Genomic DNA, 27,200 nt, shown 5'->3' with positions numbered 1-27,200 from the left:
TTTAATGATGGTGTTGGAGTCGTGCCTGGCCATGCAGTCATGAGTGAACAGGGAATACAGGAGGGAACTGAGCACGCACCCCTGAGGGGCACCTGGGTTGAGGATCAGCGTGGCGGATGTGTTGTTACCTACCCTTACCACCTGGGGGCGGCCCGTCAGGAAGTCCAGGATCCAGTTGCAGAGGGAGGTGTTCAGTCCCAGGGTCCTTAGCTTGTTGATGAGCTTTGAGAGCACTATGGTGTTAAACGCTGAGCTGTAGTCAATGAATAGCATTCTCACATGGGTGCTGGAAAGGGCAGTGTGGGGTGCAATAGACATTGCATCATCTGTGGATCTGTTGGTGCGGTATGCAAATTGGAGTGGGTCTAGGGTTTCTGGGATAATGGTGTTGATGTGAGCCATGTCCAGCCTTTCAAAGAACTTCATGGCTACAGACGTGAGTGCTACGGGTCAGTAGTCATTTAGGCAGGTTACCTTAATGTTCTTGGGCACAGGCACTATGCTGGTCTGCTTAAAACATGTTGGTATTACAGACTCGGACAGGGAGAGAGGTTAAAAATGTCAATGAAGACACTTGCCAGTCGGTCAGAGCATGCTCGCAGTACACGCCTTGGTAATCCGTCTGGCCCTGCGGCCTTGTGAATGTTGACTTTTTTAAAGGTCTTACATCGGTTGCGGAGAGCATGATCACACAGTCTCCCGGAACAGCTGGTGCTACCATGCATGTTTCAGTGTTATTTGCCTCGAAGCGAGCATAAGTAGCTTAGCTTGTCTGGTAGACTCGTGTCACTGGGCAGCTCACGCCTGTGCTTCCCTTTGTAGTCTGTAATGGTTTGCAAGTCCTGCCACATCCGTCAAACACCAGAGCCGGTGTAGTACGATTCATCCCATATTGACGCTTTGCCTGTTTGATGGTTCGTCGGAGGGCATAGCGGGATTTCTTATAAGCTTCCAGGTTAGAGTCCCACTCCTTGAAAGCAGCAGCTCTAGCCTTTAGCTCAGTGCGGATGCTGCCTGTAATCCATGGTTTCTGGTTGGGGTATGTATGTACGGTCACTGTGGGGCCAACGTTATCGATGCACTTATTGATGAAGCCAATGACAGATGTGGTGTACTCCTCAATGCCATCGGAGGAATCCCAGAACATATTCCAGTCTGTGCTAACAAAACAGTCCTGTAGCTTAGCATCTGCTTCATCTGACCACTTTTTTATTGATCTAGTCACTGGTGCTTTAATTTTTGGTTGTAAGCAGGAATCAGGAGGATAGAATTTGTCAGATTTGCCAAATGGAGGACGAGGGAGAGCTTTGTATGCGTCTCTGTGTGTGGAGTAGAGCTGGTCCAGAATTATTTTCTCCTCTGGTTGCACATTTAACATGCTGATAGAAATTTGGTAAAACGGATTTAAGTTACCCTGCATTAATGTCCCCGGCTACTAGGAGCGCCACCTTTGGGTGAGCGTTTTCCTGTTTGCTTATGGTGGATTACAGCTCATTCAATGCTGTCTTAGTGCCAGCCTCTGACTGTGGTGGTACGTAAACAGCTACGGTAGTGTGTTCTACAGCTTATCATAAGATTCTCGAGCTATTGCTCGCCTGAGTTAGAGTCTTCCTTAGATATCGTGCACCAGCTGTTATTTACAAAAATACATAGTCCGCCGCCCCGTCTTACCAGACGCCACTGTTCTATCCTGCCGGTACAGCGTATAACCAGCCAGCTGTATGTTGACAGTGTCGTCGTTCAGCCACGACTCCGTAAAGCATAAGATACTATAGTTTTTAATGTCCCGTTGTTGTTTAATCTTCTGCATAGGTCATCGATTTAATTCTCCAAAGATTGCACGTTTGCTAGCAGAATGGAAGGAAGTGGGGGTTTATTAGATCGCCTACGAATTCTCAGAAGGCAGCCCGCCCTTCGGCCCCTTTTTCTCCACCTCCTCTTCACACAAATCACAGGGATCTGGGCCTGTTCCCGAGGAAGCAGTATATCCTTCGCGTCAGGCTCGTCAGACTGGTGAACGAAAAAAAAGGATTCTGCTAGTCAGTGGTGAGTAATCGCAGTCCTGATGTCTAGAAGTTATTTTCGGTTATAAGAGACGTTAGTGGCGACATTATGTACAAAATAAGTCGAAAAATAAGTTAAACGACGCAAATAAATGAACAAAAAAACAATCGGTTGGTGACACGTAAAACGTCTGCCTTCCTCACATTTTCCATGTGAGAAATTGCCAAGAAACTGAAGATCTCGTACAATGCTGTGCACTACTCCCTTCACAGAACAGCACAAACTGGCTCTAAACAGAATAGAAAGAGGAGTGGGAGGCCCCGGTGCACAACTGAGCAAGAGGAAAAGTGCATTAGAGTGTCTAGTTTGAGAAACAGACGCCTCACAAGTCCTCAACTGGCAGCTTCATTAAATAGTACCCGCAAAACACCAGTCTCAATGTCAACAGTGAAGAGGCGACTCCAGGATGCTGGCCTTCTAGGCAGAGTTGCAAAGAAAAAGCCATATCTCAGACTGGCCAATAAAAATAAAAGATTAAGATGGGCAAAAGAACACAGACACTGGACAGAGGAAGATTGGCCATAACACTTTTTCCCAGACAAATCTAAGTTTGAGGTGTTCGGATCAAAGAAGAACATTCGTGAGAAACAGAAAAAATGTAAATATGCTGGAGGCGTGCTTGACGCCATCTGTCAAGCACAGTGGAGGCAATGTGATGGTCTGGGGGTGCTTTGGTGGTGGTAAAGTGGGATATTTGTACAGAGTAAAAGGGACCTTGAAGAAGGAAGGCTATCACTCCATTTTCCAACACCATGCCAACAGGACAATGACCCAAAGCACAGCTCCAAACTATGCAAGAAATATTTAGGGAAGAAGCAGTCAGCTGATATTCTGTCTATAATGGAGCGGCCAGCACTGTCACCAGATCTCAGCGCTATGGAGCTGTTGTGGGAGCAGCTTGACCGTATGGTACGTAAGAAGTGCCCATCAAGCCAATCCAACTTGTGGGAGGTGCTTCAGGAAGCATGGGGTGAAATCACTTAAGATTACCTCAACAAATTGGCAACAAGAATGCCAAAGGTCTGCAAGGCTGTAAATGGAGGAGCCTTTGACGAAAGCAAAGTTGGAAGGACACTATTATTTCAATTAAAAAAACATTATTTATAACCTTGTCAATATCTTGGACTATATTTCCTATTCATTTTGCAACTCATTTCATGTATGTTTTCATGGAAAACAAGGACATTTCTAAGGGACCCCAAACTTTTGAACGGCAGTATGTACACACACATCTGGTTTCAGCATGGGAATACAAAGTACAGCACTGGACCTGAGCCGTCTAGACCCACCTTGTTACACCTATATATAATTGGAACATGTGCAGACGACAGTAGAGTTTACCCTCCAACAGCTCAGATCTTACCAGCTGAGACTTTAATAAGTCTTACATACACACCGACACTGCCTGTAAGGCAAAACACAGCAGTGGGGGGTGAGCCACTGCCCCCTACTGGTAGTACATGTTCGGGTAAGGAAAATGGGATATATGACCAAAAGTTCCACAGGTAAAAGACCATGGTCGTGTTTGAGAGCATCAAAACAGTGATGTATCGTGGGAAAATGTTGTGACTGGTCAATATTGAGTAGTTAATTAGGATGCAAGGTGATTTGAACTGTAGGTCAGTCTGTCTACAAGTGAAGTTTGGAGGGGTGGGTGGGGTAGTACAGAAAGTAAGGCTGATCTGGGTGTTTAGTGATGCCTCTGAGGGGTTGGTGGTGGTGAAGTTTTGGCGTGGGCCTCCCATCCTGCTGGTTTAGCCCAGATAAGACCCCATTTGTCAGGCTGTGACTGTCCCAGCCGCCCAGGGCACCCACCAGACAGAGCTGGATGAATATATTTGGCCATGCAGGAAAGAAGGATTTAACTCCACAGAGACTAAAACCCCAGGAAATCCCTCCCTGAAAGTCTCTACACAATTGTAATGCATGGTAAACAGGCTGGAGCAGAACAGAACATAGCCAGAGGAAGAGGAGAGACAGAGGAGATAGCAATAAGACAGAAATGGAGAAAGAATAGCATGGTACAGAATGACAGTCAGGAGGCTCCAGGAGACAATGTTGAAGGTCCTTCACTTCAGGCTGATACTTTAGTTCACACCACGTTTCATCAGCGCCATCAATGTTTAAAATAGTGTTAGTTGACTGAAAGACAAGAAAACTGTTTAAAAACTTTAAATTGAAAAAAAGATTTGCAGTTCCAATTAATGAACAGTGGCTATGAACAGCAGGATACTCTGCCTCTCCAATGAAATCTTGCAACACCGGTGCCTAATTACAGCACACCACCACAATGCAATTAAACCAGAAGTGTAGATCAATCAAGCCAGGGTTTAAATGGACATTTAATTGTAATGTTTGATTTTCCATATACTGTTCCTATTAGTAAGAGCATTCTCATGCATTTTAATTCTCAATCAATCCAAGACCGCAAATTAGAGAGACAAGAAAATCAGAGACCATTTCAGTTGTGTATAGTGTATTATTGAACAGTCTTTAATATATACATGTTTTACAAGACATTATGTGCACATACAGTAGTTAGCTATGATTTAGAGGAGACTGCACAGTGACGTAAAAAAATATACAAAACATCAGCAAGCAGGTCTTCAAACAGGGGGATGACTGTGTCTATGGGATGTACCCGTAGCAGTAGGGGATGGACCCGTAACAGTAGGGGATGTACCCGTCGCAGTAGGGGATGTACCCGTCGCAGTAGGGGATGTACCCGTCGCAGTAGGGGATGTACCCGTAGCAGTAGGGGATGTACCCGTAGCAGTAGGGGATGTACCCGTAGCAGTAGGGGATGTACCCGTCGCAGTAGGGGATGTAGCAGTAGGGGATGGACCCGTAGCAGTAGGGGATGTACCCGTAGCAGTAGGGGATGTACCCGTCGCAGTAGGGGATGTAGCAGTAGGGGATGGACCCGTAGCAGTAGGGGATGTAGCAGTAGGGGATGGACCCGTAGCAGTAGGGGATGTACCCGTAGCAGTAGGGGATGTACCCGTAGCAGTAGGGGATGTACCCGTAGCAGTAGGGGATGTACCCGTAGCAGTAGGGGATGTACCCGTAGCAGTAGGGGATGTACCCGTCGCAGTAGGGGATGTACCCGTCGCAGTAGGGGATGTACCCGTAGCAGTAGGGGGATGTACCCGTAGCAGTAGGGGGATGTACCCGTAGCAGTAGGGGGATGTACCCGTAGCAGTAGGGGGATGTACCCGTAGCAGTAGGGGGATGTAGCAGTAGGGGATGTAGCAGTAGAGGATGTACCCGTAGCAGTAGGGGATGTACCCGTAGCAGTAGGGGATGGACCCGTAGCAGTAGGGGATGGACCCGTAGCAGTAGGGGATGGACCCGTAGCAGTAGGGGGATGTACCCGTAGCAGTAGGGGGATGTAGCAGTAGAGGATGTACCCGTAGCAGTAGGGGATGGACCCGTAGCAGTAGGGGATGGACCCGTAGCAGTAGGGGATGGACCCGTAGCAGTAGGGGATGGACCCGTAGCAGTAGGGGATGGACCCGTAGCAGTAGGGGATGGACCCGTAGCAGTAGGGGATGGACCCGTAGCAGTAGGGGATGGACCCGTAGCAGTAGGGGATGGACCCGTAGCAGTAGGGGATGGACCCGTAGCAGTAGGGGATGGACCCGTAGCAGTAGGGGATGGACCCGTAGCAGTAGGGGATGGACCCGTAGCAGTAGGGGATGGACCCGTAGCAGTAAGGGATGGACCCGTAGCAGTAAGGGATGGACCCGTAGCAGTAAGGGATGGACCCGTAGCAGTAAGGGATGGACCCGTAGCAGTAGGGGATGGACCCGTAGCAGTAGGGGATGGACCCGTAGCAGTAGGGGATGGACCCGTAGCAGTAGGGGATGTACCCGTAGCAGTAGGGGATGTAGCAGTAGCAGTAGGGGTAGTGAAGCTTCATTCAAATTGGGGAGACGTGGGAGCGACAGTCCCAGTTCCCAACACCTCAGAGTTTTTCCCCACACGGCCGACATGCAATTTATACCGGTAAGATTAATGGTCACAGCAAACCAAACACAAAATGATAGCACTTCAGGCAACAAGATTCTCCAGGGGAATCAGGTAGAAAGGCATCCAACGTGCAGTCAGAATGCGCCAAACTCAAATTCACATGTAAGTGACGGTTTAGTTGTCCCACATCTCCCCTGTATAAAGGTACCTTATCTGTAAGGGGTAGGTGGGCAGGTGTCAGAGGCAGTAGGACTCAACAGGCAACTCCCCAAGAAGCTCATCAAGGTCCTCTGCACAACACAGAGACAAATTCAATCAAACAAACACACAGGGTGGAGCTGCTGATTGGTTTACCAAGAACATACACTCATATGCATATCCAAGTCCCACCTGCGTCCCAGGACAGGTCCAGTGGTGCAGCAGGGGGGCCCTGTGGAACACTAGAGGAGCCCGCTCCAGAGTCTGCAGAGACCAGTGGGGCCCGAACATCCTCTTCATCATCATAGAACAACTCCATCTGAGACACAGGGACTCCTGGGACACTGGAGGACTGATCAGGTGATTCCAACATTGGCTCCTACATTCAACAGTAGAGTTAGACAAACAAATACAAAACATGTGTCAAGACACCAAGTTTTACTCATCAATCATTTGTCATTGTCAGATCAAACTCCCAACAGCCTAGGATAACAACAAGATGTCCTCCAGGCCTTGGTAGTGGTCTCTCACCAGGTGGAGTGGGAGCAGCTGGGTCTGTGTGGAGGACAGGGTCGAGCCGTCAGGAGGGTAGATCCTCAGGAGGTTGTTGGGTGTCACGTTCAGGTAGTGGTTACGGTGGGACGGAGAGAACACACCCACCTTCATGAAGAGACAACTAATTATGGGTCTACATCTAACAGTGCAAAAATGATCAACTTTACACACACAATTTATTTTTGTGATTTTATTGTGAGTGGCTCATCAATCATTTTGAAGAATACAACAAATGATTTGCAATGAAACACTAGTAGATAGTGAGGTGTGTGGCCTGTGGAAGTCCTACCTGTTTGAGCAGCAGTACAGCCCCTGTCTTGAGCTCCCCTAGTCTGTCCTCTAGGAGGCGCCGGTGCACTGTGCCCTGCATCTCTCCTACAGTCAGTCAGACACACACATATTACTACTGTGCTCTACCGGTGCAGTCAGAGCAAAACAGCACACCTAGCCACTGTGCTTCTGCATTGCTTGCTTTTTAGGGTTTTAGGCTGGGTATCTGTATAGCGCTCTGTGACAACTGTGGATGTAAGAATGGCTTTATAAAATACATGTGATTGATTCATACCACATGGAGCACACTGATCACATTATTCCTACTAATGACAACAGTTAGTGTAGTAATCGGTGCATCCCCCTCCGGTGGTAATCTGTTGACAGGTAGCACCATGGGACACACTTCAGGAGGGAAATGCACAGATGACAGACTTAGTAGTCCGTGGTGATCAGCATGTAGCTAATAATGTAGCTAATACCCGTTCATTTGACGCCGATCCATGATGATAGAATCACTAATAAGCACAACACTAAGGTTAAGTATCTACTATAATAGATGTGCTCAGGAGTCCTCACGCTGGCTCTCCTGGGGCCATGATGACCTGCTAGGTTCAAGCAGTACTCACAGAGAAAGAGAGAGGAACTGTAAGAAAATGAAAGAACGAGACAGAAGAATTGAGGAAAGAGGGCCCTAGGGACAATGAAACAAACCAGATGTCTTCTACTGAATCACATGGTGTGTGAAGCGAATTCAGGTGAATTCTCAGTGGCGTACACACAAACCGCCAGCCACACACTCACTACAATGACTGTGTGACCAGTTCTACCTACAAGCACAACCTTACCACCAGTAGGCCTTACCTGTGGGATCCCTGAACACAGCCTTGGCATCAGTGTGTGTGTGGAGGATGCTCTTTAGTACCACAGCCATGTTGGGGACCTTGTTCTTCGCCAGCTGTTTCAGGACCGCCTGAGTGAGTGAGTGAGTGAGTGAGTGAGTGAGTGAGTGAGTGAGTGAGTGAGTGAGTGAGTGAGACCTTCGTATTAGAGCACTACAAAACAAGTTCAAACAAATGCCAATCATTAACTTTAATTAATTAAACAGTTCAATTACTCATGCAGAGTTGCCATTAGCAGTGGCACATTAAGACTGTGGAAAACAACAGAATAACCATTAAGATGATTCATGTGTGATCATGATTGGGATAATAACTACTAACACCACAGAGACAGGCCTGTCATTTATCCTGATTATACTGATAGACCGCCACCACAGAGACAGGCCTGTCATTTGTCCTGATTATACTGATAGACCGCCACCAGAGACAAGGGCCATTAACATAGAGAAAAACACCCCATCAACTTCTATCAGGGAGGCTGCCCTGGGTGCAAAAAAACATGCTCATGAAGTCAAATTATGCAAACGGTGTTACGCAAGTGTTACATTTTTGCACCAGATGATATGGCATTTAAAGCTTCTAACATTAAATATGCTATGTTAAATTCTGCATATTGTTGAAGGGTACATGGCCACGCACAGCCTGAACACGGTTAGCCTTTCAGTCACCTTTTATGCCATTTACGCTACCGTAGGCTGTGTAAATTGGATAACGCTAAATGTGCTGGTCACCTTGCGGAGGACCATGGCCACGCTGTAAGAGTGCAGAAAACAGGAGGAGTTCCTTTCGTCCAATCCCATCTCTACCTTCATCGCTGCCCACGGACCTCCACTGAAATCCTCTTCCTCAGTCTGAGAGCTGGGAACCTGGACAAGTTTTTTTTACACACACAAACCCAGACACATCACAACATATGTTCATAAAGCAACATGATATAATAAATAATGGACAAAAAGTTGAATTAATATCATGACACATGATACATTCTGCAAATGTATAGGCTACACATCAGTGTGATAGTACCTGACTGGGCAGTCGAGCCACGGCCCCATGTGCAGGCGTCTGAGGAATGGCCACCACAATGTCATCCAGGCTCTGCCCACGGAGCTGCTTTAAGGAGAGAGAATGGAACCCCGCAGTAGCTTAGTATCACAACCAAGCACATTGCTGACTGCTGAGATTAGTTAGACTACAAATAAACAGATAGAGAGGCAGGTAGGGACAGAAGCAGAAAGAGACACCTGTTGTGGTAAGATTCCTGCAGGCCCGGGGAAGTGGGGGGTATTGGGCCGGATGTGGTCAGAATGGGGTCTCTGGGGGGTCTTGTTGGAGTTGGACACCAGCTGAATCAAGTGGTTAGTGAAGACGGTTGTGTGGAGGGAACGGGGGGTGAGACTGGGGGAAGACATGGGTCCACCAAACCTACTAGAGGGGGCTGGGGAGATGGGGTCAAAAAGGCTGCGTCCCTGAACCAGAGGTGTAGCCCAGGGTCTCTGTACCTGGGAAGGAAGCCCTCTGACTGGCCTGGGGGTCACAGGCCTGGGGAAGGGGCTGGAGGCCATGGTGAGGCCAGGAAACACTGGGCTCTGGGGTGGAGCTAGGAGGAAAGTAGCACTAGGATCAGGGCGGGGAGAGGCGAAGGGGCCAGGGAATGAGGACCTGTGGAGTATATTACTACTGGGAAGACCAGACGTTTGGTTAGAGGTACTGAATCCTCTCAGACCCACATTGGGCCCGGTTTGAGCACCACCACAGGCTGTGGGCCGTAGTCTTTTGGCTGGGGATACAGAGTCATCACTGGGCTTGGTTAGATCTGCAGCTGGAGCAGTTTCTCAGACCTGAGCCCAAGTGCTCATCTGTGGATCACTTTCATCTAGGTCTGCCAGGTCAACATCCCAATCATCCTGCAGCAAGGGGGCCTCTTGCTGTCCTGTTGTGTTTGACTTCATCTGTTGAGCTGGTGAGGAGCTCTGTTGGGTAACTGTACACGGTCCCCTACTCAGTGTAGGAAGGTGGAGAGGGGGAAGAGGGAATGAGGGCAGTGGTTTAGATGTAGAGAAATGTCTCAAACCCAAAGCAGCAGACTGCCCTACACTGCTCGGTGTTGCATTCTCTGACCCTGGGCCATTCGACAGGCCCCTATGGGCAAGTATGCCTTCTGTGGATGGTTGATGTGAGTTATTCTGGCCATAGGAGGCAGCAGGAGTTGATGCTGCAGTTGAACGGAGGAAACAGGACTGTGCTGCAGAGGACACTGTGCTAGCAGACACTGATGGAGCAGACCAGTCCATCTCAAGTAGATCCTAACACACACACACACACACACACACACACACACACACACACACACACACACACACACACACTTGTATAACTCATATTCAAAGAAAGCCAGATGTGTTCAGACTAAAAGGTTCCACAACAGTACTCTACATTACCTGTGATGTCAATCTGAGAATTTATACAGAGGGCTATAATCTGTCATAACTATCATATCAGCAGGTGGTAATCACTGACTGTGCAAATCAGTTTGCAGCACCTCAACATCGAAGTCCTCCCCAACGTTAAATAATCCATTCCACTTGCAAGTCTGTCGAAAAAGAAAGACATCTTCAAATATAGCATCAACTAAGAAAGTGCTAGATGTAAATTACATTTCGCAAACTAGATGGCTGGCTAACACTGTTAGCTACGTGCCAAGCTAGCTAGAAGCTTCTCTCATTTGTAAACTTGTGGCAGCTATAGACCTGGGGACCAGAGCTAGCAAACAAACATGACTGATTCTTACCATAGCAGTCATGCGATCTCGTGTCGAATGTCTTTTCTAACTGTCTATGTACATTGATACATAAGATCAATCGAAAGTGTAGATGTCATTTAATTCAGCCATCTTGTACTTGCTGCGATTAAAAAAAAAAAAAAAAAGTATAACTTTTCAACCAAAGCAAGGTGTTGTAAATGCGAAATTTTGTGAGATTGGCACCCCACATTCAAGTAGAACGTGATTACGTAAACAATGTTTACGTTGCGTGACGTTTGCGAGATGGGTCGTCACTAAGTCTTGTCGCCACCTGCTGACTATGTCAGTTAATGCAGTTCCCCGAATATCAGATTGCGTTCCCCGTCTATTTATAACAGGCACTAAACTTATATTGGGGCAACAATATCTTGTGAAAGGACATTTGGACGTGTCTGTAAAACACGTCATGAAGTAGTCGAAAGCAAATTACATTATCCACAACAGCAAATGTACGATATTTTGTATAGTAACTTACTTGAGTTCACATGAAAAAATTCTGATTTCACAGTGGTTACAAGTTCAAGGTGAGTAGAATTCTATATTCACACAACATTGATACTATGTAAATGCAATCTTCAAAGACCAGTGACAAAATAAATAGTTGTCTCTGTTGTCTCTGTCCTGATTTTCATTTAGTATTGGCCATAATAGTAGGTTTTCAGTCAGTGTCTAAGTCAAATTTGTTGCACTGAGTCATGTTGTGTCCACTGTAAGCAACTAAAATTGGAACTGTTTCAAATGTGTTGCTCAAAGACCTAGGTGGGTTGCTTGAGATTCTGCTCCAGCTTTGGGTGTCATGTCCAGGGACACATTTGCCTTCAGCTCCGCTGCCTTGCATTCTCTGAAAGTGGATCAGGAGCTTCAGGAGTGGGAGGATAAGCGGCAGGCATTGGCTCACAGGAGGGCCATGAGCCGGCCACCTGTGTCCCGGGCCTCCAGACCCCCTCCCAGACAGCAGCGGGGCCTCCAGGAGATCCGGGTCTATGAGGCCCGATGCAGAGACACCACAATCCACAACACATTCATGTGTGGGGACATGAAGGGAGTGCACACTGTGTTAAAGGACCCCTGCATGGTCAACGCACTGATGGAAACAGTACATGAGGAGATGGTGTGGGCTCCAGAGCTGGGTAGGTGTCAAACACAGAGAATAGAAACTCACTTTTACTGTATGCTTCACTGTTGTCTTTTTGTTAGACCTATCTGTGCCTTTCTTATAGATCTTCCAATCATTCCCCAATCACTGCTCATCGACTCTCTTTATTCTATCCTCTAAACATTCCTAAGCCTCTCTGGCTATGAGCATCTGCTAGGTAAATAATGTACATACTCTCTGTCCCTCTGACAGGGATGTGGACCATGAGCTCCAAGATCAAGCAGACATCTGCATTGCGTCTGGCAGCCAGCAAGGGACACTCAGGCTGTGTGGAGGAGCTGCTGTTTCGAGGGGCGGAGGTGGATGCTGACCCTGGTGGCAGCACAGCCCTGCATGATGCCTGTATAGGTGGCCATGACATCTGTGTCCAGCTGCTGTTAGCCCACGGAGCAGACCCTGACCTGCTGGCAGAAGACGGCAGTGCACCCCTTCACCTCTGCAACACAGCCCAGACATTTCAGTGAGTTACAGCGCTCTTAGCCATACTGACACTATGCCTGGTGATCATTTCTTTTATTTATAGATAGCGGAATGTTTTAAAAGTTATATGGCAGGCGGGTCTGTTGATGTGGGTGCTAATGAATGATAAGATCATAAGGTTGTGTCTCTACACTCTTCAGGTGTGCTGAGCTGCTGGTTACGGGTGGGGCAGAGGTCAATGTGTTGACCAGTGAAACAAAGCTAACGCCCCTCCATGTGGTGGCTCGTCGGGGTCTGGAGGAGCATGTGAAGCTCTTTCTGTCCCATGGAGCTGACGTGTCAGCCAGGAACCGTGAGGGGGAGACCCCCCTGAATGCAGCCTGTGGTGGGGCTGAGAGGCCTGCCGAGGCTGGGCGGTACCTCCGTGTGGTCCAGATGCTGCTGGGAGCTGGGGCTGACCCCTGCACTGCAGGCAGGAAACACCACACACCTCTACACAACGCCTGTAGTAACTGCAGCCCACGCATTGTAGAAATTTTACTACAACATGGAGCCAAAGCAGATGTGCAGAACTGTGCAGGATACACACCCATGGACTGTCTGTTACAGGTGGGGTTAAGGGCGGCCCATATGGTGGGGGGTGGGGGGGGGGGGTGCTAAGGAGAGTTCTGTGGTCAAAGTGTAAGATCCATTTGAACATAAGGTTGTTTAATTATATTTATAATTTTCATAATCAGTGAGTGGTAGATAAGACATACTTATTCTCCTTCTCCTGTCTGCAGGTGGTGGAGGACTATCCAGACCAGCATCCTGAGGCTGTAGCACGCTCCCTCCTAAACCACGGGGCCAAGGCCGGTAAAAGCTTGGTATGTCAGGGTGGGCAATTGGAAAAGTGAGTTGGGCCAAGCTGGGTGTAAAAATGTCAGTTGGAGGCTGCATTTGGGCCCATTTAATTATATTTTATTGGGATGAAATACATGCACCAGCAAAAGCTTGATTTTATTTCATTTGGGGGCGCAATGAAAATGTTTTAAAGCTAATTCCCTGCAATACTACATAGACAATATATTTTGGAGGGCATGATAATAATAATAATAACCCACAGAATTCCTCCATATAGATGCTGAAACTCTGCCTCCTCTCCCCTGCCACTCTGGAGGTAATGCTGAACTGCTATGCTGTTGTCCCTTCCTGTGAGGAATGGATGCAGTCTATCCCTCTTGAGATACATGAGGTTTGTCCTTTCCTCCGTTTTCAGCTCTCTCCTTCACTGCCTGAACCATCTAATGTCCTCTTCCCTTACCCTCACCATCCCTCACCATCTCTCCCAGACGCACCAGGGTTTCTTTGACTCTGTGAGGCAGATGACTAGCCAGCCCCGCTCCCTGCAGCACCTATGCCGCTGTGCTCTGCGCCGCCACTTAGGAAAAGGTATCGACGCAGCTATCAGTAGATTGGACATCCCCAGCTCTCTGATGGAGTATCTACTACTTCGGAATGACGGGGAGATCCGGTGAATAAAGTGGAACACATGTGACAGAAGCCAAGAGAGAGAATGATTTGCATTTACAATAACTAAAAGAATGGTTGCAATAATTTGTGTTTTCTGTATTCATTTATTAATAAATCAACTTTCTATTTTGCCTATGAAAATGTGATACTATTTTTCTGAACTAATTTATGTTCTTGTATGAATTGTATTTGTATGGACGATTGGTAGGAATGAAAAGACATCTCAGAATGTATTGACAACAACTCAGACTGTATGACTCTCAACTACTTCCCAGGCTGCTTCATCTGCACAGGTGAAAGCAACCACACACTACAGACAGATACACTATTGCTTTCATCTGTACTCTATTTTCAGCACATGAAGGAGAGAGAATGCGAGGAGAGGAAACTTTTTTGTATTTTAGATTCATACCAGTATTTGTTTCCTTGCTTGTGCCCGTTTGCGTGCCAGCTACACAAGAGTTGGACGTCCCAAGGATCCCTGAAAGCACTAACCGACCTACGCGCTGGTGGCGTAACGTCATCTGTGTTTATGTGGCCCTCTACTCCAGTTTTATTATCGGGGCTGTGGCTAAATTAGCATGGTAGCATGTCGTCAAACATGATTTGACTACATAGCAGGTAAGCGCACCTCTTATATTCAAATGCGCATATAACTGGTGTGTGCATTTAATAAGAACATCTATAGAAAGCATTTTGACAATGTAGTGAAAGTTAGCAAACGAAGGTCGTCCCTCTTGCTATTACTAGCTAGCTAGCTAACTTAATACCTAGCTAGTTAACCTCCAATATGTCTTCTAACGTTAGCATAAACATTGAAAAACATTTTTCTTCTGTATCTAGCTAGTTCTCCAACGGATGCACAATGTAGTAGTAAACACATTAGTGACGTGTTTTAACTGGGTTGACATTAATTAGATGGGTAGCTACGGTTAGATAGCTAACTTTTGTGACAACATTTCCAGGCCATCACTTACGAAACTATAGACGGTTGCTTTGAAGTAGCACTTCACCTCTGTCCCTGACAGTTGTAATACAGGTCTCTGTCCCTGACAGATGTAATACAGGTCTCTGTCCCTGACAGTTGTAATACAGGTCTCTGTTCCTGACAGTTGTAATACAGGTCTCTGTCCCTGACAGTTGTAATACAGGTCTCTGTTCCTGACAGTTGTAATACAGGTTTCTGTCCCTGACAGTTGTAATACAGGTCTCTGTCCCTGACAGTTGTAATACAGGTCTCTGTCCCTGACAGTTGTAATACAGGTCTCTGTCCCTGACAGATGTAATACAGGTCTCTGTCCCTGACAGTTGTAATACAGGTCTCTGTCCCTGACAGTTGTAATACAGGTCTCTGTCCCTGACAGATGTAATACAGGTCTCTGTCCCTGACAGTTGTAATACAGGTCTCTGTCCCTGACAGTTGTAATACAGGTCTCTGTCCCTGACAGTTGTAATACAGGTCTCTGTCCCTGACAGTTGTAATACAGGTCTCTGTCCCTGACAGTTGTAATACAGGTCTCTGTCCCTGACAGATGTAATACAGGTCTCTGTCCCTGACAGATGTAATACAGGTCTCTGTCCCTGACAGTTGTAATACAGGTCTCTGTCCCTGACAGTTGTAATACAGGTCTCTGTCCCTGACAGTTGTAATACAGGTCTCTGTCCCTGGCAGTTGTAATACAGGTCTCTGTCCCTGGCAGTTGTAATACAGGTCTCTGTCCCTGACAGTTGTAATACAGGTCTCTGTCCCTGACAGATGTAATACAGGTCTCTGTCCCTGACAGATGTAATACAGGTCTCTGTCCCTGACAGTTGTAATACAGGTCTCTGTCCCTGACAGTTGTAATACAGGTCTCTGTCCCTGACAGATGTAATACAGGTCTCTGTCCCTGACAGTTGTAATACAGGTCTCTGTCCCTGACAGTTGTAATACAGGTCTCTGTCCCTGACAGTTGTAATACAGGTCATAGGCTTTCTACTCATATGTATCTATGCACTATTTTCACTTCTCTTTTGCTATACCACAGACACTAAGGACAGAGATGGCGGTGTGTGCACTGACAATGGACGGGATGGGAGGCGAGGTGGCTGCAGTAAGCGGTGTGTTACTCCTGGTCTTGGCCTTGGTCCTGGCTTGGCTCTCCACGCAAGTGGCAGATCGGGGAGACCACATCCTGAGCACCATACTTACAGTCGGGGCCCACGCCTCTCTAATCGGGCTGGGGGGCCATGACAGTTACAGTGGAGGGCCACCCAGTGCAGACACCCCAGAGCAGCAAACACCTCCACCCTCCCAGGAGAACAAGCCAGAGGAGGGGGAGCCTGGGTCTGAGAGGGAAGATGGTGAGGGAACAGGAGAGGGCACTGCAGGGGCTGGAGTTGACCTGCTGTTGAATATCCAGGGGAAGAAACCTCAGACATACCAGCCTGATGATGATGATGATGATGAAGATGATGAGGATGACTATGAGGAAGAAGAGAAGGTTCAGAAGCTGAGCCCAGTGGTCTCCTGCACCAGCATCACGGTTCGTTTGAAGTTCCTGAATGACACAGAAGAGGTGGCAGTCCTGAGTCCCCAGGATACAGTGGGTCTACTGAAGAGGTTAGTATTGTAATGAAACAGCAGGGTGCAGGTCTCGAACCCTCGACCTTCTAGCCCGAAGTCCAGCGCGCTATCGACTGCCGCAAAAGCATGCTCGTGTGGCAGAGTCAATTTCCGTGCTTATAAACCCAGGGTCATTACAGTATTATATGGCAGCTCTCATTATACATTTTCTGTGTTTAACCTTTTTTGATTTATTGAACATGCATATCTTTCCCATACAGTCTTAGAGACATTTGTTTCTCCCCTCTAGTAAGTACTTCTCAGGGCGGGAGCGTCAGATCAAGTTGATCTACCAGGGCCAGCTGCTTCAGGATCCCAAACGGACTCTGCTCTCCCTCAACATCTCTCACAACAGTGTGATCCACTGCCACGTGTCCCAGGTGCTGCGGGAGGCCAGCCCAGAGGAGGCAGCTCACTCTGGGGCTAGTGGGGGAATCAGGGCTGCAGGCCTGGCTCTGAGCACCAGCAGCCTGGTGGTGCCTGTGTTTGTGGTGATGTTAGCCGTGGTCTGGTACTTCCGCATCAACTACCGTCAGTTCTTCACCGCCCCTGCTACCATCTCCCTGGTGGGAGTCACTGTGTTCTTCAGCTTCCTCATCTTTGGAATGCACAGCCGGTGAGCGGGAGAGGAGGCAGGATGAAAGGGCCCTCATCTGGGCAGGAGAATGAGAAGGAATAACAACTGTGTCAGGAGGATGAATGGAGTCAGGGGGCCTCTGCCTCAGACACCATAGAGCTCAACTGGAATCCTTAGAGTGGGTGTGTTTGTGCATGCACCAGCAAATAGCATAATGTGAGATTGATTGTGCAGAGATTCAAGTTATCTGGAATGTGTGTTTGTTAGTATGAAGCAGAGATAATACTGAGCTGTAATTTTGCTTCTCAGAAAAACATTGAGTGGGTCCAGCTCCTGTTGGTCCTTATAGGGCAGAACCATCAGCATCACACTCAGGACCACAGGCTGCTTGGTCCACTGTGTCAGCAATATCTTCTGGCCAGTTTGGCTTCACATAGCCTGTTCTTCATTATATACATGTTAACGTTCCAGAAATGTTTTGTCTTTTTGTAGTACGTGTTTGAACGAGAAATTAATTTCCTCATTTGCAACGGAAACAAAATGAAGATTATACAACTAAAGACTTGACTCTAGAGCAACTTTGAAACCACTTGCCATGTATGGAGTGCTGGTTATATTTCTACTTTCATTCCAGTTCTTTGGGAATGAGCTTTCACCTTAGTTATTGTGGACTGTAACAACTGCCTTATTGCAAGGCAAAACAGTTTAAGGATTTTTGTTGCTTGAATTACTCTACGCTAATATCTTAGTTATTTTAAACCATATAAGTTAATGCATGAAAATAAGCAACATGTTTGGTTTAGAAAATACTGTAAATATGTATTTACTGTACATAGAATGAATGGGATAAAACCACATTGGACACATCAGGATTTCTGTTGGGGAATGTGACACATGACAGGGAAAATCTCTTTATCCCGATTGTTTTCCTCTGGCTTCAGTGCTGTGATTCAGATTTAAAGACATTCAAACCAATCAGTCCCTGTGTAAAGAGGGAGTATGTCTGATATTGGACAAAATGACAGAACGCAAGAAATCTGAATGGCACTTCATTTTACTCAGACAAAGAAACTTCTGTACACATGGGGAACTGGGATATAAAGAGAACCTAGCTGTGCATCACATTAATATACAATTGACATATTTGCACATGCGCACACACGTGCATGAAAAAAGTTGTTTTTGTTTTGTGAAGACACTTTTTCTATTGCGTCATTTGTCCACACTCATATTGTTCAGAGACACACTGATACACACAAATAAACAGTTACGCAGCATTAGTAATACAGGCCATTCTTTACCCTGTCGGTAAAGAGGGACAAATGAAATGAGCCATACCCAAAATGTGTTTTTTCACATGAAGGTTGATTCTTTTTGTGCACATTAAAGTGATGTCATACTTAATCACTGGCTGAATGTTCTAAATGAAAACTCAGGGTATATAAGATTCTCCCTAGCAAGTATAGTCTGGTGGGCCTCTCAAACAGGAATGAATAACAATATCAAACTTAACTCATTAGCTAGAGTAAAACTGAAAAAGGCAAGAATAACAGTCTGAAATATCCCATGCAACAGCCATTGCACTTCTGTTGCAAGTGGTGGCGGATTTGAATTCCTACAAGCGCATAGACACTGCACGTAAGCAGAGACAGACTGCAAGTCAAGTGGTGCAGATTAACCTAGAGTATTATTGAGAAAAAAGCAGGTTGACTCCACTATACTATAGCATTATTCAACAGGAAGCAATGCGAGATCTACAACTTGTATAGAGTGATATTATGATTTGCAGCAGAAGCAGGTTGGAGAAAATTCAGACTGAGTATGAAACAGTAAAGATAGACAGGGAAGTAGCACTGTTTAGCATGAAGCTGTGTATGTATACAGTATCCAATTAAATCATGATTCTTTTACATAGTACATACCACATGTATCGGTATACAAAAACGCACTGGCTCACTCCATGATACATGTCAACATCTGCATTTACAATTTACTGAGTGCAGACATTAAATACAAATTCTCACTTGACACAGTCAATGTAACCCAAAAAAGTTAAATATTCAAAATTATATACTGACTCAACCACAATGGCACATTCAGAGATGCATAGTAATCTGAAAACAAATTAAATCACACACAGGCACACAACATGGAAAACAGTCAACTTTACACAACAAACATTCATACACACATGCACCCACACATACACCACTGTGCAATACAATGCTAGTACGGATAAAGCCACCATCAAGTACCCCAATACTGGTGAAACAACAAGATGGCACTGGCATCCCCCACCACAATAACAAAGCTGTAGTCGTAAGGTGATGCAATTAGTCCACAAGTCCCCTCCTAAACAGAGACAGAGTCAAAAAGAAAGCAATGTTTGTTTTCAGGAGAAAACAGATCAGAGTGCAAAAAAGCGGAGTGTGATTGGTCCATGTCTGAAGCCTAAAATCACTGATTAACAAAAAAACATAATTCAAGTGAATAATCTATGACCCATGTTTCTTTATAACTGGAATTGCAAAATATTGTCTTCAACAACAAATAAGAATGGCGTTCAAATGAAGGGGTGCTGTGTCCAGTTATGAATAAAGAGAAGTTACAACCCCTGGGCTAATCAGAGCTGATATTAATGTGTGTGTGAGTGGATGTGAGTTAATGGGTTATCATCTTTGCCACTGAGAGGACATTGGTATCTGTACCTCTGTTAGGTATGAGACCATGACTTGACAGGCTGGGGAGCTGGATGAGTGGATGAAGCTTGGTTCAGAATTCCATGTCACCATCCAGTCACCTTCCTATGTACGGTGGGGGGGGGGGGGGGGGGAGCAGACTGGGACTACCCTAGTTTAGGTTGTCATAGATACTGGGGGCAGGGGGAACAGGAAGCTTGGGCTTCTTCTTTCTGTTGGATAGGCCTACTAGACTACTCTGGGAGCTGCTGCCGCCTCCACTCCCACTGCCGCCCCCTCCTCCTGTGCTGTTTAGGCTAAGAGACGTCTTCTTCTTCTTCTTGGGCTTCTTAGAGTCTGAGTTGTTGGTGCCTGGGAGAGAGATCGGGAGATGAGATGAGACCGACTTCCACTGTAATGAACGTACAGAATGTGGATCTGAATTCGGTTCTCTTACTGGCTTTGGAGGAGGCTGAATCGGAGGGGGAGATGTCTGAGGATCCGTCCCACTGTAGGCGACTCATGAGAACCTGTCCGTCTGAGGCGTCGTAGCAGTCACTCTCCACCATTGTGTCTGCATCGGGCAGAGACGACCTGACAGAGACAACAGCCGCTCAGATCAGACCAGCCACAGACAGCAGCAGTACACATGGTGGAGCCATTCAATCTGCCATACAGCACACCTACTGTAGTACACATCCAGGCCATACAGTTGGCCCCATGAGTGCTCATACAGTAGCAAACTAACATAGTCCACCCACAATGATAAGGCCTGTCCATCTAACTGGCACAAAACATCCACAATAAATACATAGTCATTCAATACAACTCCTCAAGCAAACACCTGTACATTTAGGGACACCACAGATACCAATCAAGATCGAATATATCAGTTCTAGGAATAAACCAGTCAGAACCAATGGAGGTCTGAGGGGCAGGGGAGGGGCACACTCACGCGGACGGCCCCAGGAGGAACACCCTGACGGCCCTCCTCTGTTCGTCCGTGTGCTGGGGGCACCGCTGGGACCTGGCAGGGACACAACGTGGCATTACAAACACCTGAGAAACACCTGCCCACAATGCACAGTGGCCCCGCCTACCCAGGGCCACGGCAGAGACAAGAGTGGGAGACAGACAGAAAGACACTGCCAGTGACCAATCAGATGAAGGGTCAGGTGTCAGAGTTTGGAGGTTAGAGATTAATGTTTGCTCACTGACAGTGTCCAGTTAGTCTCTCACCACGTAAAGCAGGCAGTGTCCAATCAGGGTCTTACATAGTCCAATTGGAAAATATCTGTTTAGTCCAATCAAATATGAATTGTTTCACTAATTTTACACAATTTGGTACTATACTGAACAAAAATATAAAACGCAACAACTTTAAAGGTTTTACTGCGTTACAGTTCATAGAAGGAAATCAGGCCCTAATCTATGGATTTCACATGACTGGGCATACTGTAGGTCCACCCACTGGGGAGCCAGAATGAGTTTTTCCCCCCACAAAGGGGCTTTATTACAGACAGAAATACTTTTCATTACACCCCCCCTCAGATTATCCCGCAGGTGAAGAAGCTGGGTGGTCTGCGGTTGTGAGGCCGGTTGGATGTACTGCCAAATTCTCTAAAATGACGTTGGGAGGTAGCTTAACATTTAAGATATTTTATTTCAGCTCATGAAAAATGGGACAAACACTTTACAAGTTTAGTTTATATTTTTGTTCAGTATACATTTTTTTTTAAAGAAAATTAGCCAATAACCGACCCCAATCATCTAAATACTATGTTAGAAAGGAAATGGAAAATAATTGAGAATTATATAGAGTTGCCACTTGTGTACCCCAAAAATCAGTCCCAACTACACATGATCACAACACACCAATGAAACTGATCATGTTAAAGGTCTCACAGAAACAACATGCAGAACAGTAACCATGAGTGTCTGTTGGCAGCCTCCATAATGGAGTTGGGCCACAGGTTTACCACTTGTCCGGAACACACGTCATTCAAGTCACAGAACTTCCTTACTAGCTAGTTTAACAAACACCTCTGAGAACCTGGTAAGGTCCATACTAAGGGGCAGGCTGAGGGATGGACACAGGACGTCCTGACATTGACATCAAACTTCCAGGAAGATGTCTGTCTGGCACAGTACAACCCTGAATGGCTCATCATGATCATAATCAGCAACTTTGACTCAAGCTAACATCTAGTGCCAGCGCTTGATAAACAAAAAGTATTAATGAGTTTGTGTGATAAAGGTATGTGTGTGCACTCCGTGTAGCTGATAGGACGTTAGGTGGAAATGACAAGACTATTAAGAGGTGCATGTGCTGTGTCTGCGTGCAGAGTAATCCCTACCTGGTGCACATCTTCTTGGTGTGCTCCGAGATCACTCCACATTGCTGCAGACATTGGGGGTAGTGTAGTTAGAGACAAGCCAGTCATACACACTGCTGATAAAATGTCCTAAGATTTTAGATATGATCCGATATACAGTTAGACTTGTGGATGGATGGTAGAATGGATAAATTAAAATGACTTACAGTTGTCAACAGAGACCTCAGTTCGTCAGGGCCTAAAGTTTCGTAATTGATGCCAGTGTTATAGTTGTACTGCAGTGAGGGAGAGAGAACGATAACAGACATCAACACACTAATAGATATGTAGGTGTGAACCATCAGAAAAATGGATTCTGGTTACCTTGTATGGATCTGCATTGACACTATTACTAAGCTCCCCTGAAAAAGAGAACAGCATATGATCTATCAGTCTACTTGCCACTGACTCCCAAAGACACAGATGATGCACACAACCACCACCAAACATGAAATACAGCAGTGATTACATTTTGTGCAATATCCACAATATTACATGTCACAAACAATTGATTCCTATGTCTGAGAAAACATACGTAAAATGTACAGTTTATGACGGGATGAAGCAAAGGTCCCTAGCTATTGACCAGTGAGTTAAGAGAACATGATTATTATGTACGTGCTACAATAGCAAGCATATTTATGCATAAGCATAAGGCAAAATATATTTTAATCAATCTGTGATTGAAATTGAGCAGCACTTTAAGGGCCAAAGTCACAAATGACAGATCGATCAAACTGGTGTGGATTGAGTTCAGGTCATTTATTACTTCGGAACATCCTTGATGCTCCATAGAAGATAGCAGCACCGTTTCACTTCAGTTCCATTTAAAGAAACATGGACAATCAGGAAATCAAGAATCAATGAAGACATGATACAAAACAAATAAATGCAAACAAAAGCATGAATATGTCAAGTAGATAAAGGATAGGATAATGCACAAGAGGACTTGTTGAGTCACCTGAGAAACTAAGAGATAAGCAGCTGGTCTGCTTTAGAGACATGACTGTAGTCTATCATTACTGGGACCAGACTATCATCGGACATGATTTTTTCACTCAAGTGTTGAACTAGTTAAACAATATAACACAATACAGAAAATAAATTGATATATTACATACAAAGAACTGAAAACTGGAGGCTGAACTGTGATTTAATGCACACAATTGTCAGCTTCCTGTATGTCATTCTAAGCTCATTAGCTTTGCACCATGATCCATGTCAAATTAAAATCATCAAGCAAACAGGAGATTGTGGAGCACGAAGGCCTTTGCCTTATATCTAAATTGCTTACCCTGATCTTCAATGCTGCTTCTGATCCTTTTCATACTGTACTACATCTGTATTCTGCTAACATTGTGCATTTGACCTGGATTTAAGCAGCAGACTCCTTCAATGGCCATCTATCGTGAAGAATCCAGAAGGCCACATTAACATTCGCAATAGAGGATTTTGGAGACACCCTGGGTCTCTGCTAAGGTTAATTTCCTTAGGAACGAAAGTTCAAACTCCAGGCACTCTTTTCCTGATATACTATCCCTAAAACGTCAGGGTTCTTTCCCAGATTCTTCTCGGGTTGACCTTTGACCCTTCATTGACGTGGGGGAGGGCATTATAGAGCTGGCCCGACAATAATCAGCCACTTCCGATCTCTCAACAGCACGCATGGAGCTTCCTGATCTGCAACAAGGCTTTGGACCCAGCAATGCTGAAATGACCAGAGTGTAAAACAACCCCAACCATTCAACCAACTACTCTAAAACTTTCACGCACACAAACACACAAAGCAGGGCCATAAATTGGGTGTATATCAGGAGTGAGCTCTATGTTAGACTTCACCTACACACTTCCATTTCAAGGCTACAGAGAGTTTGGACTCTAGAACATTCCCACATTCTAACTCCCGACAAACAAAACACAATGAGACCATACACATATAATATTCTGTATATCAGAATGCATTATATAAATAGAAATGTATGCAATGCAGTATGAATATCAGTGTGAATTTCAGTAAAATAAATGCTGATTGAGAACTGATATTGACAAATAACATTTAAAAAGGGGCAATCTGCAGTTGCTACATCCATTTTAGGATTTATAAATTAATGATATACCCATTGATTCTTGAAGAATAAAACTTAAACTGTCATACTCCATCAGAACTTGTTGTACTCCAATGTTTGTTAACAAAACACTATACAGCCTCAAAACTATAACTTTGATATCGCGATGGTGAGTCCTTGTATCCATAGCTCTTTCTATTAATTTGAGTGGTAAAATATTTCTAGCACAATCCCTCAGCCTTTTACCGAATAAGGGGCGAGGACGATGCCTTGTTATTGTTTTAACTGCTGATTGCCACTAAGATTAAAAAAGAAAAATGCCATTCTAATCATGTTTCAATTGGAAAATATTTACATTCCAGATGGGAAATGCATTATGCAGTCAGGATTCAGGAAATGTAAATGACACACAGCTTCTAGTTTGTCACTTCATCTGCATCTTACATGGGTTCTAAGAGGTAACGTTATACTCACCATTTTTATGCTTTACAGATTTTGATCTTCTGGGTGAATTTGGATTCTAAGGAAATAATACACAAAAAGAGAAGAACTGTCAATTTAGATACACACTGATCTAGATTAACATATCACAAACAACTAGCGAAGCATGCAACAGGAAAAGTGAAGCACACACCCCTTGATCCAATTGAATTAGTAAAAAAAAAAATTGAAAATGTTCATCCTTGCCATGCTTGCAAGCAGAAAGTAGGGCTGGGACAATATCAGTATGGCAACAAAAAAAAAATCCATGGGAAAAATTCAAACAAAGCAGAGCTAACTATTTGGTCCTTTAAAAAGCTTCCGTTTGTAAAATTTGCACTATAGCTTGTAAAATAAATAAATGTGACTGGATAGCAACTTAATGATGTTTGTTTCGAACATTGGGGCTGTTTTCCTAAAGAAGTTTCCTTGCCACGATAGTAACGCGATACTGGTATCATCCCGGCCCTAGCAGAAAGGACAGAGGGATACCAGAAATCCTTCTTTTTTATCTATTGGCCCCCTTGCAATTACATGTGGGCAAAAACACAACTTACCAAAGGTACATGTTGTTTCAAAGAATGTAAAAATACCTTATCTGACTTTCTCTTCTTAGCTGTAGAGGGAAAATAGAGGGGTGTAAGACAAGCATAGACGTGCTTGTTCAGCTAAAGTCACAAAAAAAATTCAGACAGGGATTCACACTTGTTTAATTCTCACCTTTTTTTTCTGAGCCATACGACCAGTCATTGTCATTGACGTCATCATTGTCTTCCTGATCACTCTCCGATTTGTTGTTCATGTTGTTACTGCTTGCTATTCTGTAGACCAATACCAAGAAAATGATCAGAATTGCCCATTCACTTGAGGAATGTATTGGTTTGTTTTCTATGTCACATTGTAGTGTAGTGCCCACTGTCCATGTCCAGTGCCCCTTGCTGACCTGCGGTTGGCGATGCGGCTGCTGTTGCGCCCCATGCCCAGGCATTTCTCCAGATGAGGGGCAAAGCGGGATGCAGCAATGCTCCGGTTGCAGTTGGGACACACACACTCCTTGTTCTTCCACTGATTGTACACTTGCCCAAAAATGTCCACTCCTGGTTGGTCAACGATTTCTACGGAGCAAGGCAAGAACATACATTAAAAATAAAGTAACAAATTAAAGGCAGAGAGATGAACCAGATAACCAGACCCAGGAGAAAGCTGGTCCTAACCAAAGTCCTTCATGCTTTCTTGGTCCGTGTCATCCAGGAAGAAGTAGCCCTGTTTGACAGCACGGTGCACCTCGAAACACAGGCCCAAACAGGCGTCCTCCACCAGGTCCGAGTAGATGTCCTGAGCCAAGGCCTGTGGAGGGCAGCAAAAAACAAAGCAGAGTCACAAAGGAAAGGAAACTACATGAGCAACTTCCTGTTTTAAAGCAGGACAACTACCACCAAACATGATAGGATGGTAAAAGTGTAGTCCACTACTCACCTCTAGCTTGGTGTTGTCCAGGCCCGACAGAGACATATCCTCCATTTTCATTTGCAAAAGTTTACAGGCGAATCACTGCCTTCTACATGGCACAGCTATGGGGACAACAGGGCTGAAAACAGGAAATACACACATAAGTGATGAGACAAGAGATTATCCATTTGTTGGACAAAACCCAACAAAAGTCCCAGAGTGAGACTGAATCAACACTTACAAAGGAGCACCGACACTCAGTTGAGACCTCTTCTTCGCAATTAGTTGGCAGAGGTGACTGCCTGATATTGTTTTGGTTAGCTGTTGAAACAAATAAACAAATACATTTCACTGAATTAGTAAATTTGGTGTTGCGGCTACACAATACAAGACAGAACCAGAACAAAAACGAAAGTAAAGCCAGAACAGTTGTATTGTCTAGAGACTAGAGTGAGCATTAAGACACGACTAGCTACTACGTGCTAGCTAGCGCTAACGTTCGATTTTAGCTAGGATAGAACGCAGTAACAACTGATAGACAGCTAGTTAGAAAAACAAATATTTTCCTAATATCTACTACCGATAGCAAAAACATAGCTAGCTAACAAATCAGCTCATTGCACATAATCTTACTAATACGGGTACGTACAATTATTTCAATTATTTCTTTACAGAGAATATCATACTGGTCAGCTCGCACTCACCATCAACGACCAATCTATGATGTAACCGTTAGCCGTTACAGTTTAGCTGGACATTGACAAGAGATTATTTTGCTACGTTGTATCTAGCTAGGATGATACATGTTGTAGCAGTCAAAGGGAAATGATAAGAAAATGTAAAAAGAGGCTGCCATTTTCCTTCTTAACAGACCTCACTAAACGATCACCGAGGTTCTCCGTGCCGTTTTACTTGGCCTGAAGTAGGGGGAAAATGGCAGAGAAAGGAAATGAACTTCTAATCAACTCAAGTGCATACATTTAATTTATAATTGGATATGCAATAATTAAATAGAAAAAACCTCGGATGTCTGGATCCGCCCCCTCTCGCGAGTGGCCATTTGTGTTATTGACGGAAAGGGAAGAGGTGAAATAACCACGGTTATCGTTTATCGATTAGTT

At 45.2% G+C, this 27,200-nt stretch overlaps 5 protein-coding genes across 25 annotated transcripts; 2 read left to right on the top strand and 3 right to left on the bottom strand.

The window, feature by feature from the left end:
• Positions 1-4,529: 4,529 nt before the first annotated feature.
• On the bottom strand, positions 4,530-6,078 carry LOC115204010 (putative proline-rich protein 21). Of its 12 annotated transcripts, none has more exons than XM_029769233.1 (3): positions 5,475-6,078; positions 4,927-5,415; positions 4,530-4,869 (listed from the first exon to the last, which is right to left on the bottom strand). In XM_029769233.1, exons 1-3 carry the CDS (start codon positions 6,057-6,059, stop codon positions 4,693-4,695), a joined length of 1,251 nt encoding a protein of 416 aa, XP_029625093.1. In that variant the 5' UTR covers positions 6,060-6,078; the 3' UTR covers positions 4,530-4,692. The 12 variants fall into 12 exon arrangements, with proteins under 12 accessions (XP_029625093.1, XP_029625159.1, XP_029625063.1 ...); XM_029769299.1 differs by having other exon boundaries at positions 4,530-4,890; positions 5,167-5,415; XM_029769203.1 differs by having other exon boundaries at positions 4,927-6,078.
• A 132-nt stretch (positions 6,079-6,210) lies between these two features.
• hrob (homologous recombination factor with OB-fold) lies at positions 6,211-10,960 on the bottom strand. 7 transcript variants are annotated; one of them, XM_029769324.1, is made up of 10 exons: positions 10,750-10,960; positions 10,400-10,551; positions 9,203-10,264; positions 8,985-9,071; positions 8,693-8,827; positions 7,924-8,032; positions 7,079-7,164; positions 6,766-6,894; positions 6,427-6,613; positions 6,211-6,326 (listed from the first exon to the last, which is right to left on the bottom strand). In XM_029769324.1, exons 3-10 carry the CDS (start codon positions 9,521-9,523, stop codon positions 6,274-6,276), a joined length of 1,107 nt encoding a protein of 368 aa, XP_029625184.1. In that variant the 5' UTR covers positions 9,524-10,264; positions 10,400-10,551; positions 10,750-10,960; the 3' UTR covers positions 6,211-6,273. The 7 variants fall into 7 exon arrangements, with proteins under 7 accessions (XP_029625184.1, XP_029625174.1, XP_029625193.1 ...); XM_029769314.1 differs by having other exon boundaries at positions 9,203-10,551; XM_029769333.1 differs by having other exon boundaries at positions 8,985-9,068; positions 9,203-10,551.
• A 143-nt stretch (positions 10,961-11,103) lies between these two features.
• Positions 11,104-13,977, top strand: LOC115204001 (ankyrin repeat and SOCS box protein 16). The gene is made up of 7 exons (XM_029769191.1): positions 11,104-11,285; positions 11,515-11,891; positions 12,110-12,377; positions 12,538-12,946; positions 13,120-13,203; positions 13,458-13,571; positions 13,669-13,977. Exons 2-7 carry the CDS (start codon positions 11,558-11,560, stop codon positions 13,852-13,854), a joined length of 1,395 nt encoding a protein of 464 aa, XP_029625051.1. The 5' UTR covers positions 11,104-11,285; positions 11,515-11,557; the 3' UTR covers positions 13,855-13,977.
• Positions 13,978-14,322: 345 nt separating this feature from the next.
• Positions 14,323-18,432, top strand: LOC115203994 (transmembrane and ubiquitin-like domain-containing protein 2). The gene is made up of 3 exons (XM_029769168.1): positions 14,323-14,470; positions 15,877-16,451; positions 16,705-18,432. The coding sequence occupies exons 2-3, from the start codon at positions 15,892-15,894 to the stop codon at positions 17,072-17,074; spliced, it is 930 nt and encodes a 309-aa protein (XP_029625028.1). The 5' UTR covers positions 14,323-14,470; positions 15,877-15,891; the 3' UTR covers positions 17,075-18,432.
• On the bottom strand, positions 18,070-26,945 carry LOC115203980 (ataxin-7-like protein 3). Of its 4 annotated transcripts, none has more exons than XM_029769125.1 (14): positions 26,784-26,945; positions 26,321-26,400; positions 26,107-26,218; positions 25,845-25,977; positions 25,574-25,745; positions 25,351-25,451; positions 25,188-25,246; positions 24,625-24,670; positions 22,409-22,446; positions 22,252-22,320; positions 22,067-22,110; positions 20,665-20,736; positions 20,167-20,303; positions 18,070-20,081 (listed from the first exon to the last, which is right to left on the bottom strand). In XM_029769125.1, the coding sequence occupies exons 3-14, from the start codon at positions 26,155-26,157 to the stop codon at positions 19,882-19,884; spliced, it is 1,122 nt and encodes a 373-aa protein (XP_029624985.1). In that variant the 5' UTR covers positions 26,158-26,218; positions 26,321-26,400; positions 26,784-26,945; the 3' UTR covers positions 18,070-19,881. The 4 variants fall into 4 exon arrangements, with proteins under 4 accessions (XP_029624985.1, XP_029624997.1, XP_029625007.1 ...); XM_029769137.1 differs by having other exon boundaries at positions 25,224-25,246; XM_029769147.1 differs by lacking the exon at positions 20,665-20,736.
• Between the last annotated feature and the right edge of the window lie 255 nt (positions 26,946-27,200).

This window comes from Salmo trutta, chromosome 1 (genome assembly GCF_901001165.1).
Source record: "Salmo trutta chromosome 1, fSalTru1.1, whole genome shotgun sequence".
NCBI lineage: Eukaryota > Metazoa > Chordata > Actinopteri > Salmoniformes > Salmonidae > Salmo > Salmo trutta.
The sequence above is the reverse complement of the archived record's forward strand: the minus strand, read 5'-3'. Positions and strand labels throughout refer to the sequence as shown.

Bases quoted from the DNA above. Each gene is read 5' to 3' on its own strand.
- LOC115204010 (XM_029769203.1), bottom strand. From the start codon at position 6,059: ATGTCGGCCGTGTGGGGAAAAACTCTGAGGTGTTGGGAACTGGGACTG. The intron at 4,870-4,926 runs ATCCCCTACTGC...TGCGACGGGTAC, and splicing joins TCCCCTACTGCTACGGGTAC to ATCCCCTACTGCTACGGGTA.
- hrob (XM_029769314.1), bottom strand. From the start codon at position 9,523: ATGGCCTCCAGCCCCTTCCCCAGGCCTGTGACCCCCAGGCCAGTCAGA. The intron at 9,072-9,202 runs GTGTCTCTTTCT...CTCTCCTTAAAG, and splicing joins CAGGAATCTTACCACAACAG to CAGCTCCGTGGGCAGAGCCT. The intron at 6,895-7,078 runs GTAGGACTTCCA...CTCTTCATGAAG, and splicing joins CTGTACTGCTGCTCAAACAG to GTGGGTGTGTTCTCTCCGTC.
- LOC115204001 (XM_029769191.1), top strand. From the start codon at position 11,558: ATGTCCAGGGACACATTTGCCTTCAGCTCCGCTGCCTTGCATTCTCTG. The intron at 11,892-12,109 runs GTAGGTGTCAAA...TCCCTCTGACAG, and splicing joins GGTGTGGGCTCCAGAGCTGG to GGATGTGGACCATGAGCTCC. The intron at 12,378-12,537 runs GTGAGTTACAGC...TACACTCTTCAG, and splicing joins AACACAGCCCAGACATTTCA to GTGTGCTGAGCTGCTGGTTA.
- LOC115203994 (XM_029769168.1), top strand. From the start codon at position 15,892: ATGGCGGTGTGTGCACTGACAATGGACGGGATGGGAGGCGAGGTGGCT. The intron at 16,452-16,704 runs GTTAGTATTGTA...TCTCCCCTCTAG, and splicing joins ACAGTGGGTCTACTGAAGAG to TAAGTACTTCTCAGGGCGGG.
- LOC115203980 (XM_029769125.1), bottom strand. From the start codon at position 26,157: ATGAAAATGGAGGATATGTCTCTGTCGGGCCTGGACAACACCAAGCTA. The intron at 25,247-25,350 runs GTGAGAATTAAA...TTCCCTCTACAG, and splicing joins GTATGGCTCAGAAAAAAAAG to CTAAGAAGAGAAAGTCAGAT. The intron at 20,737-22,066 runs GTAGGGATTACT...TGTCCCTGCCAG, and splicing joins ACCAAGAAGATGTGCACCAG to GTCCCAGCGGTGCCCCCAGC.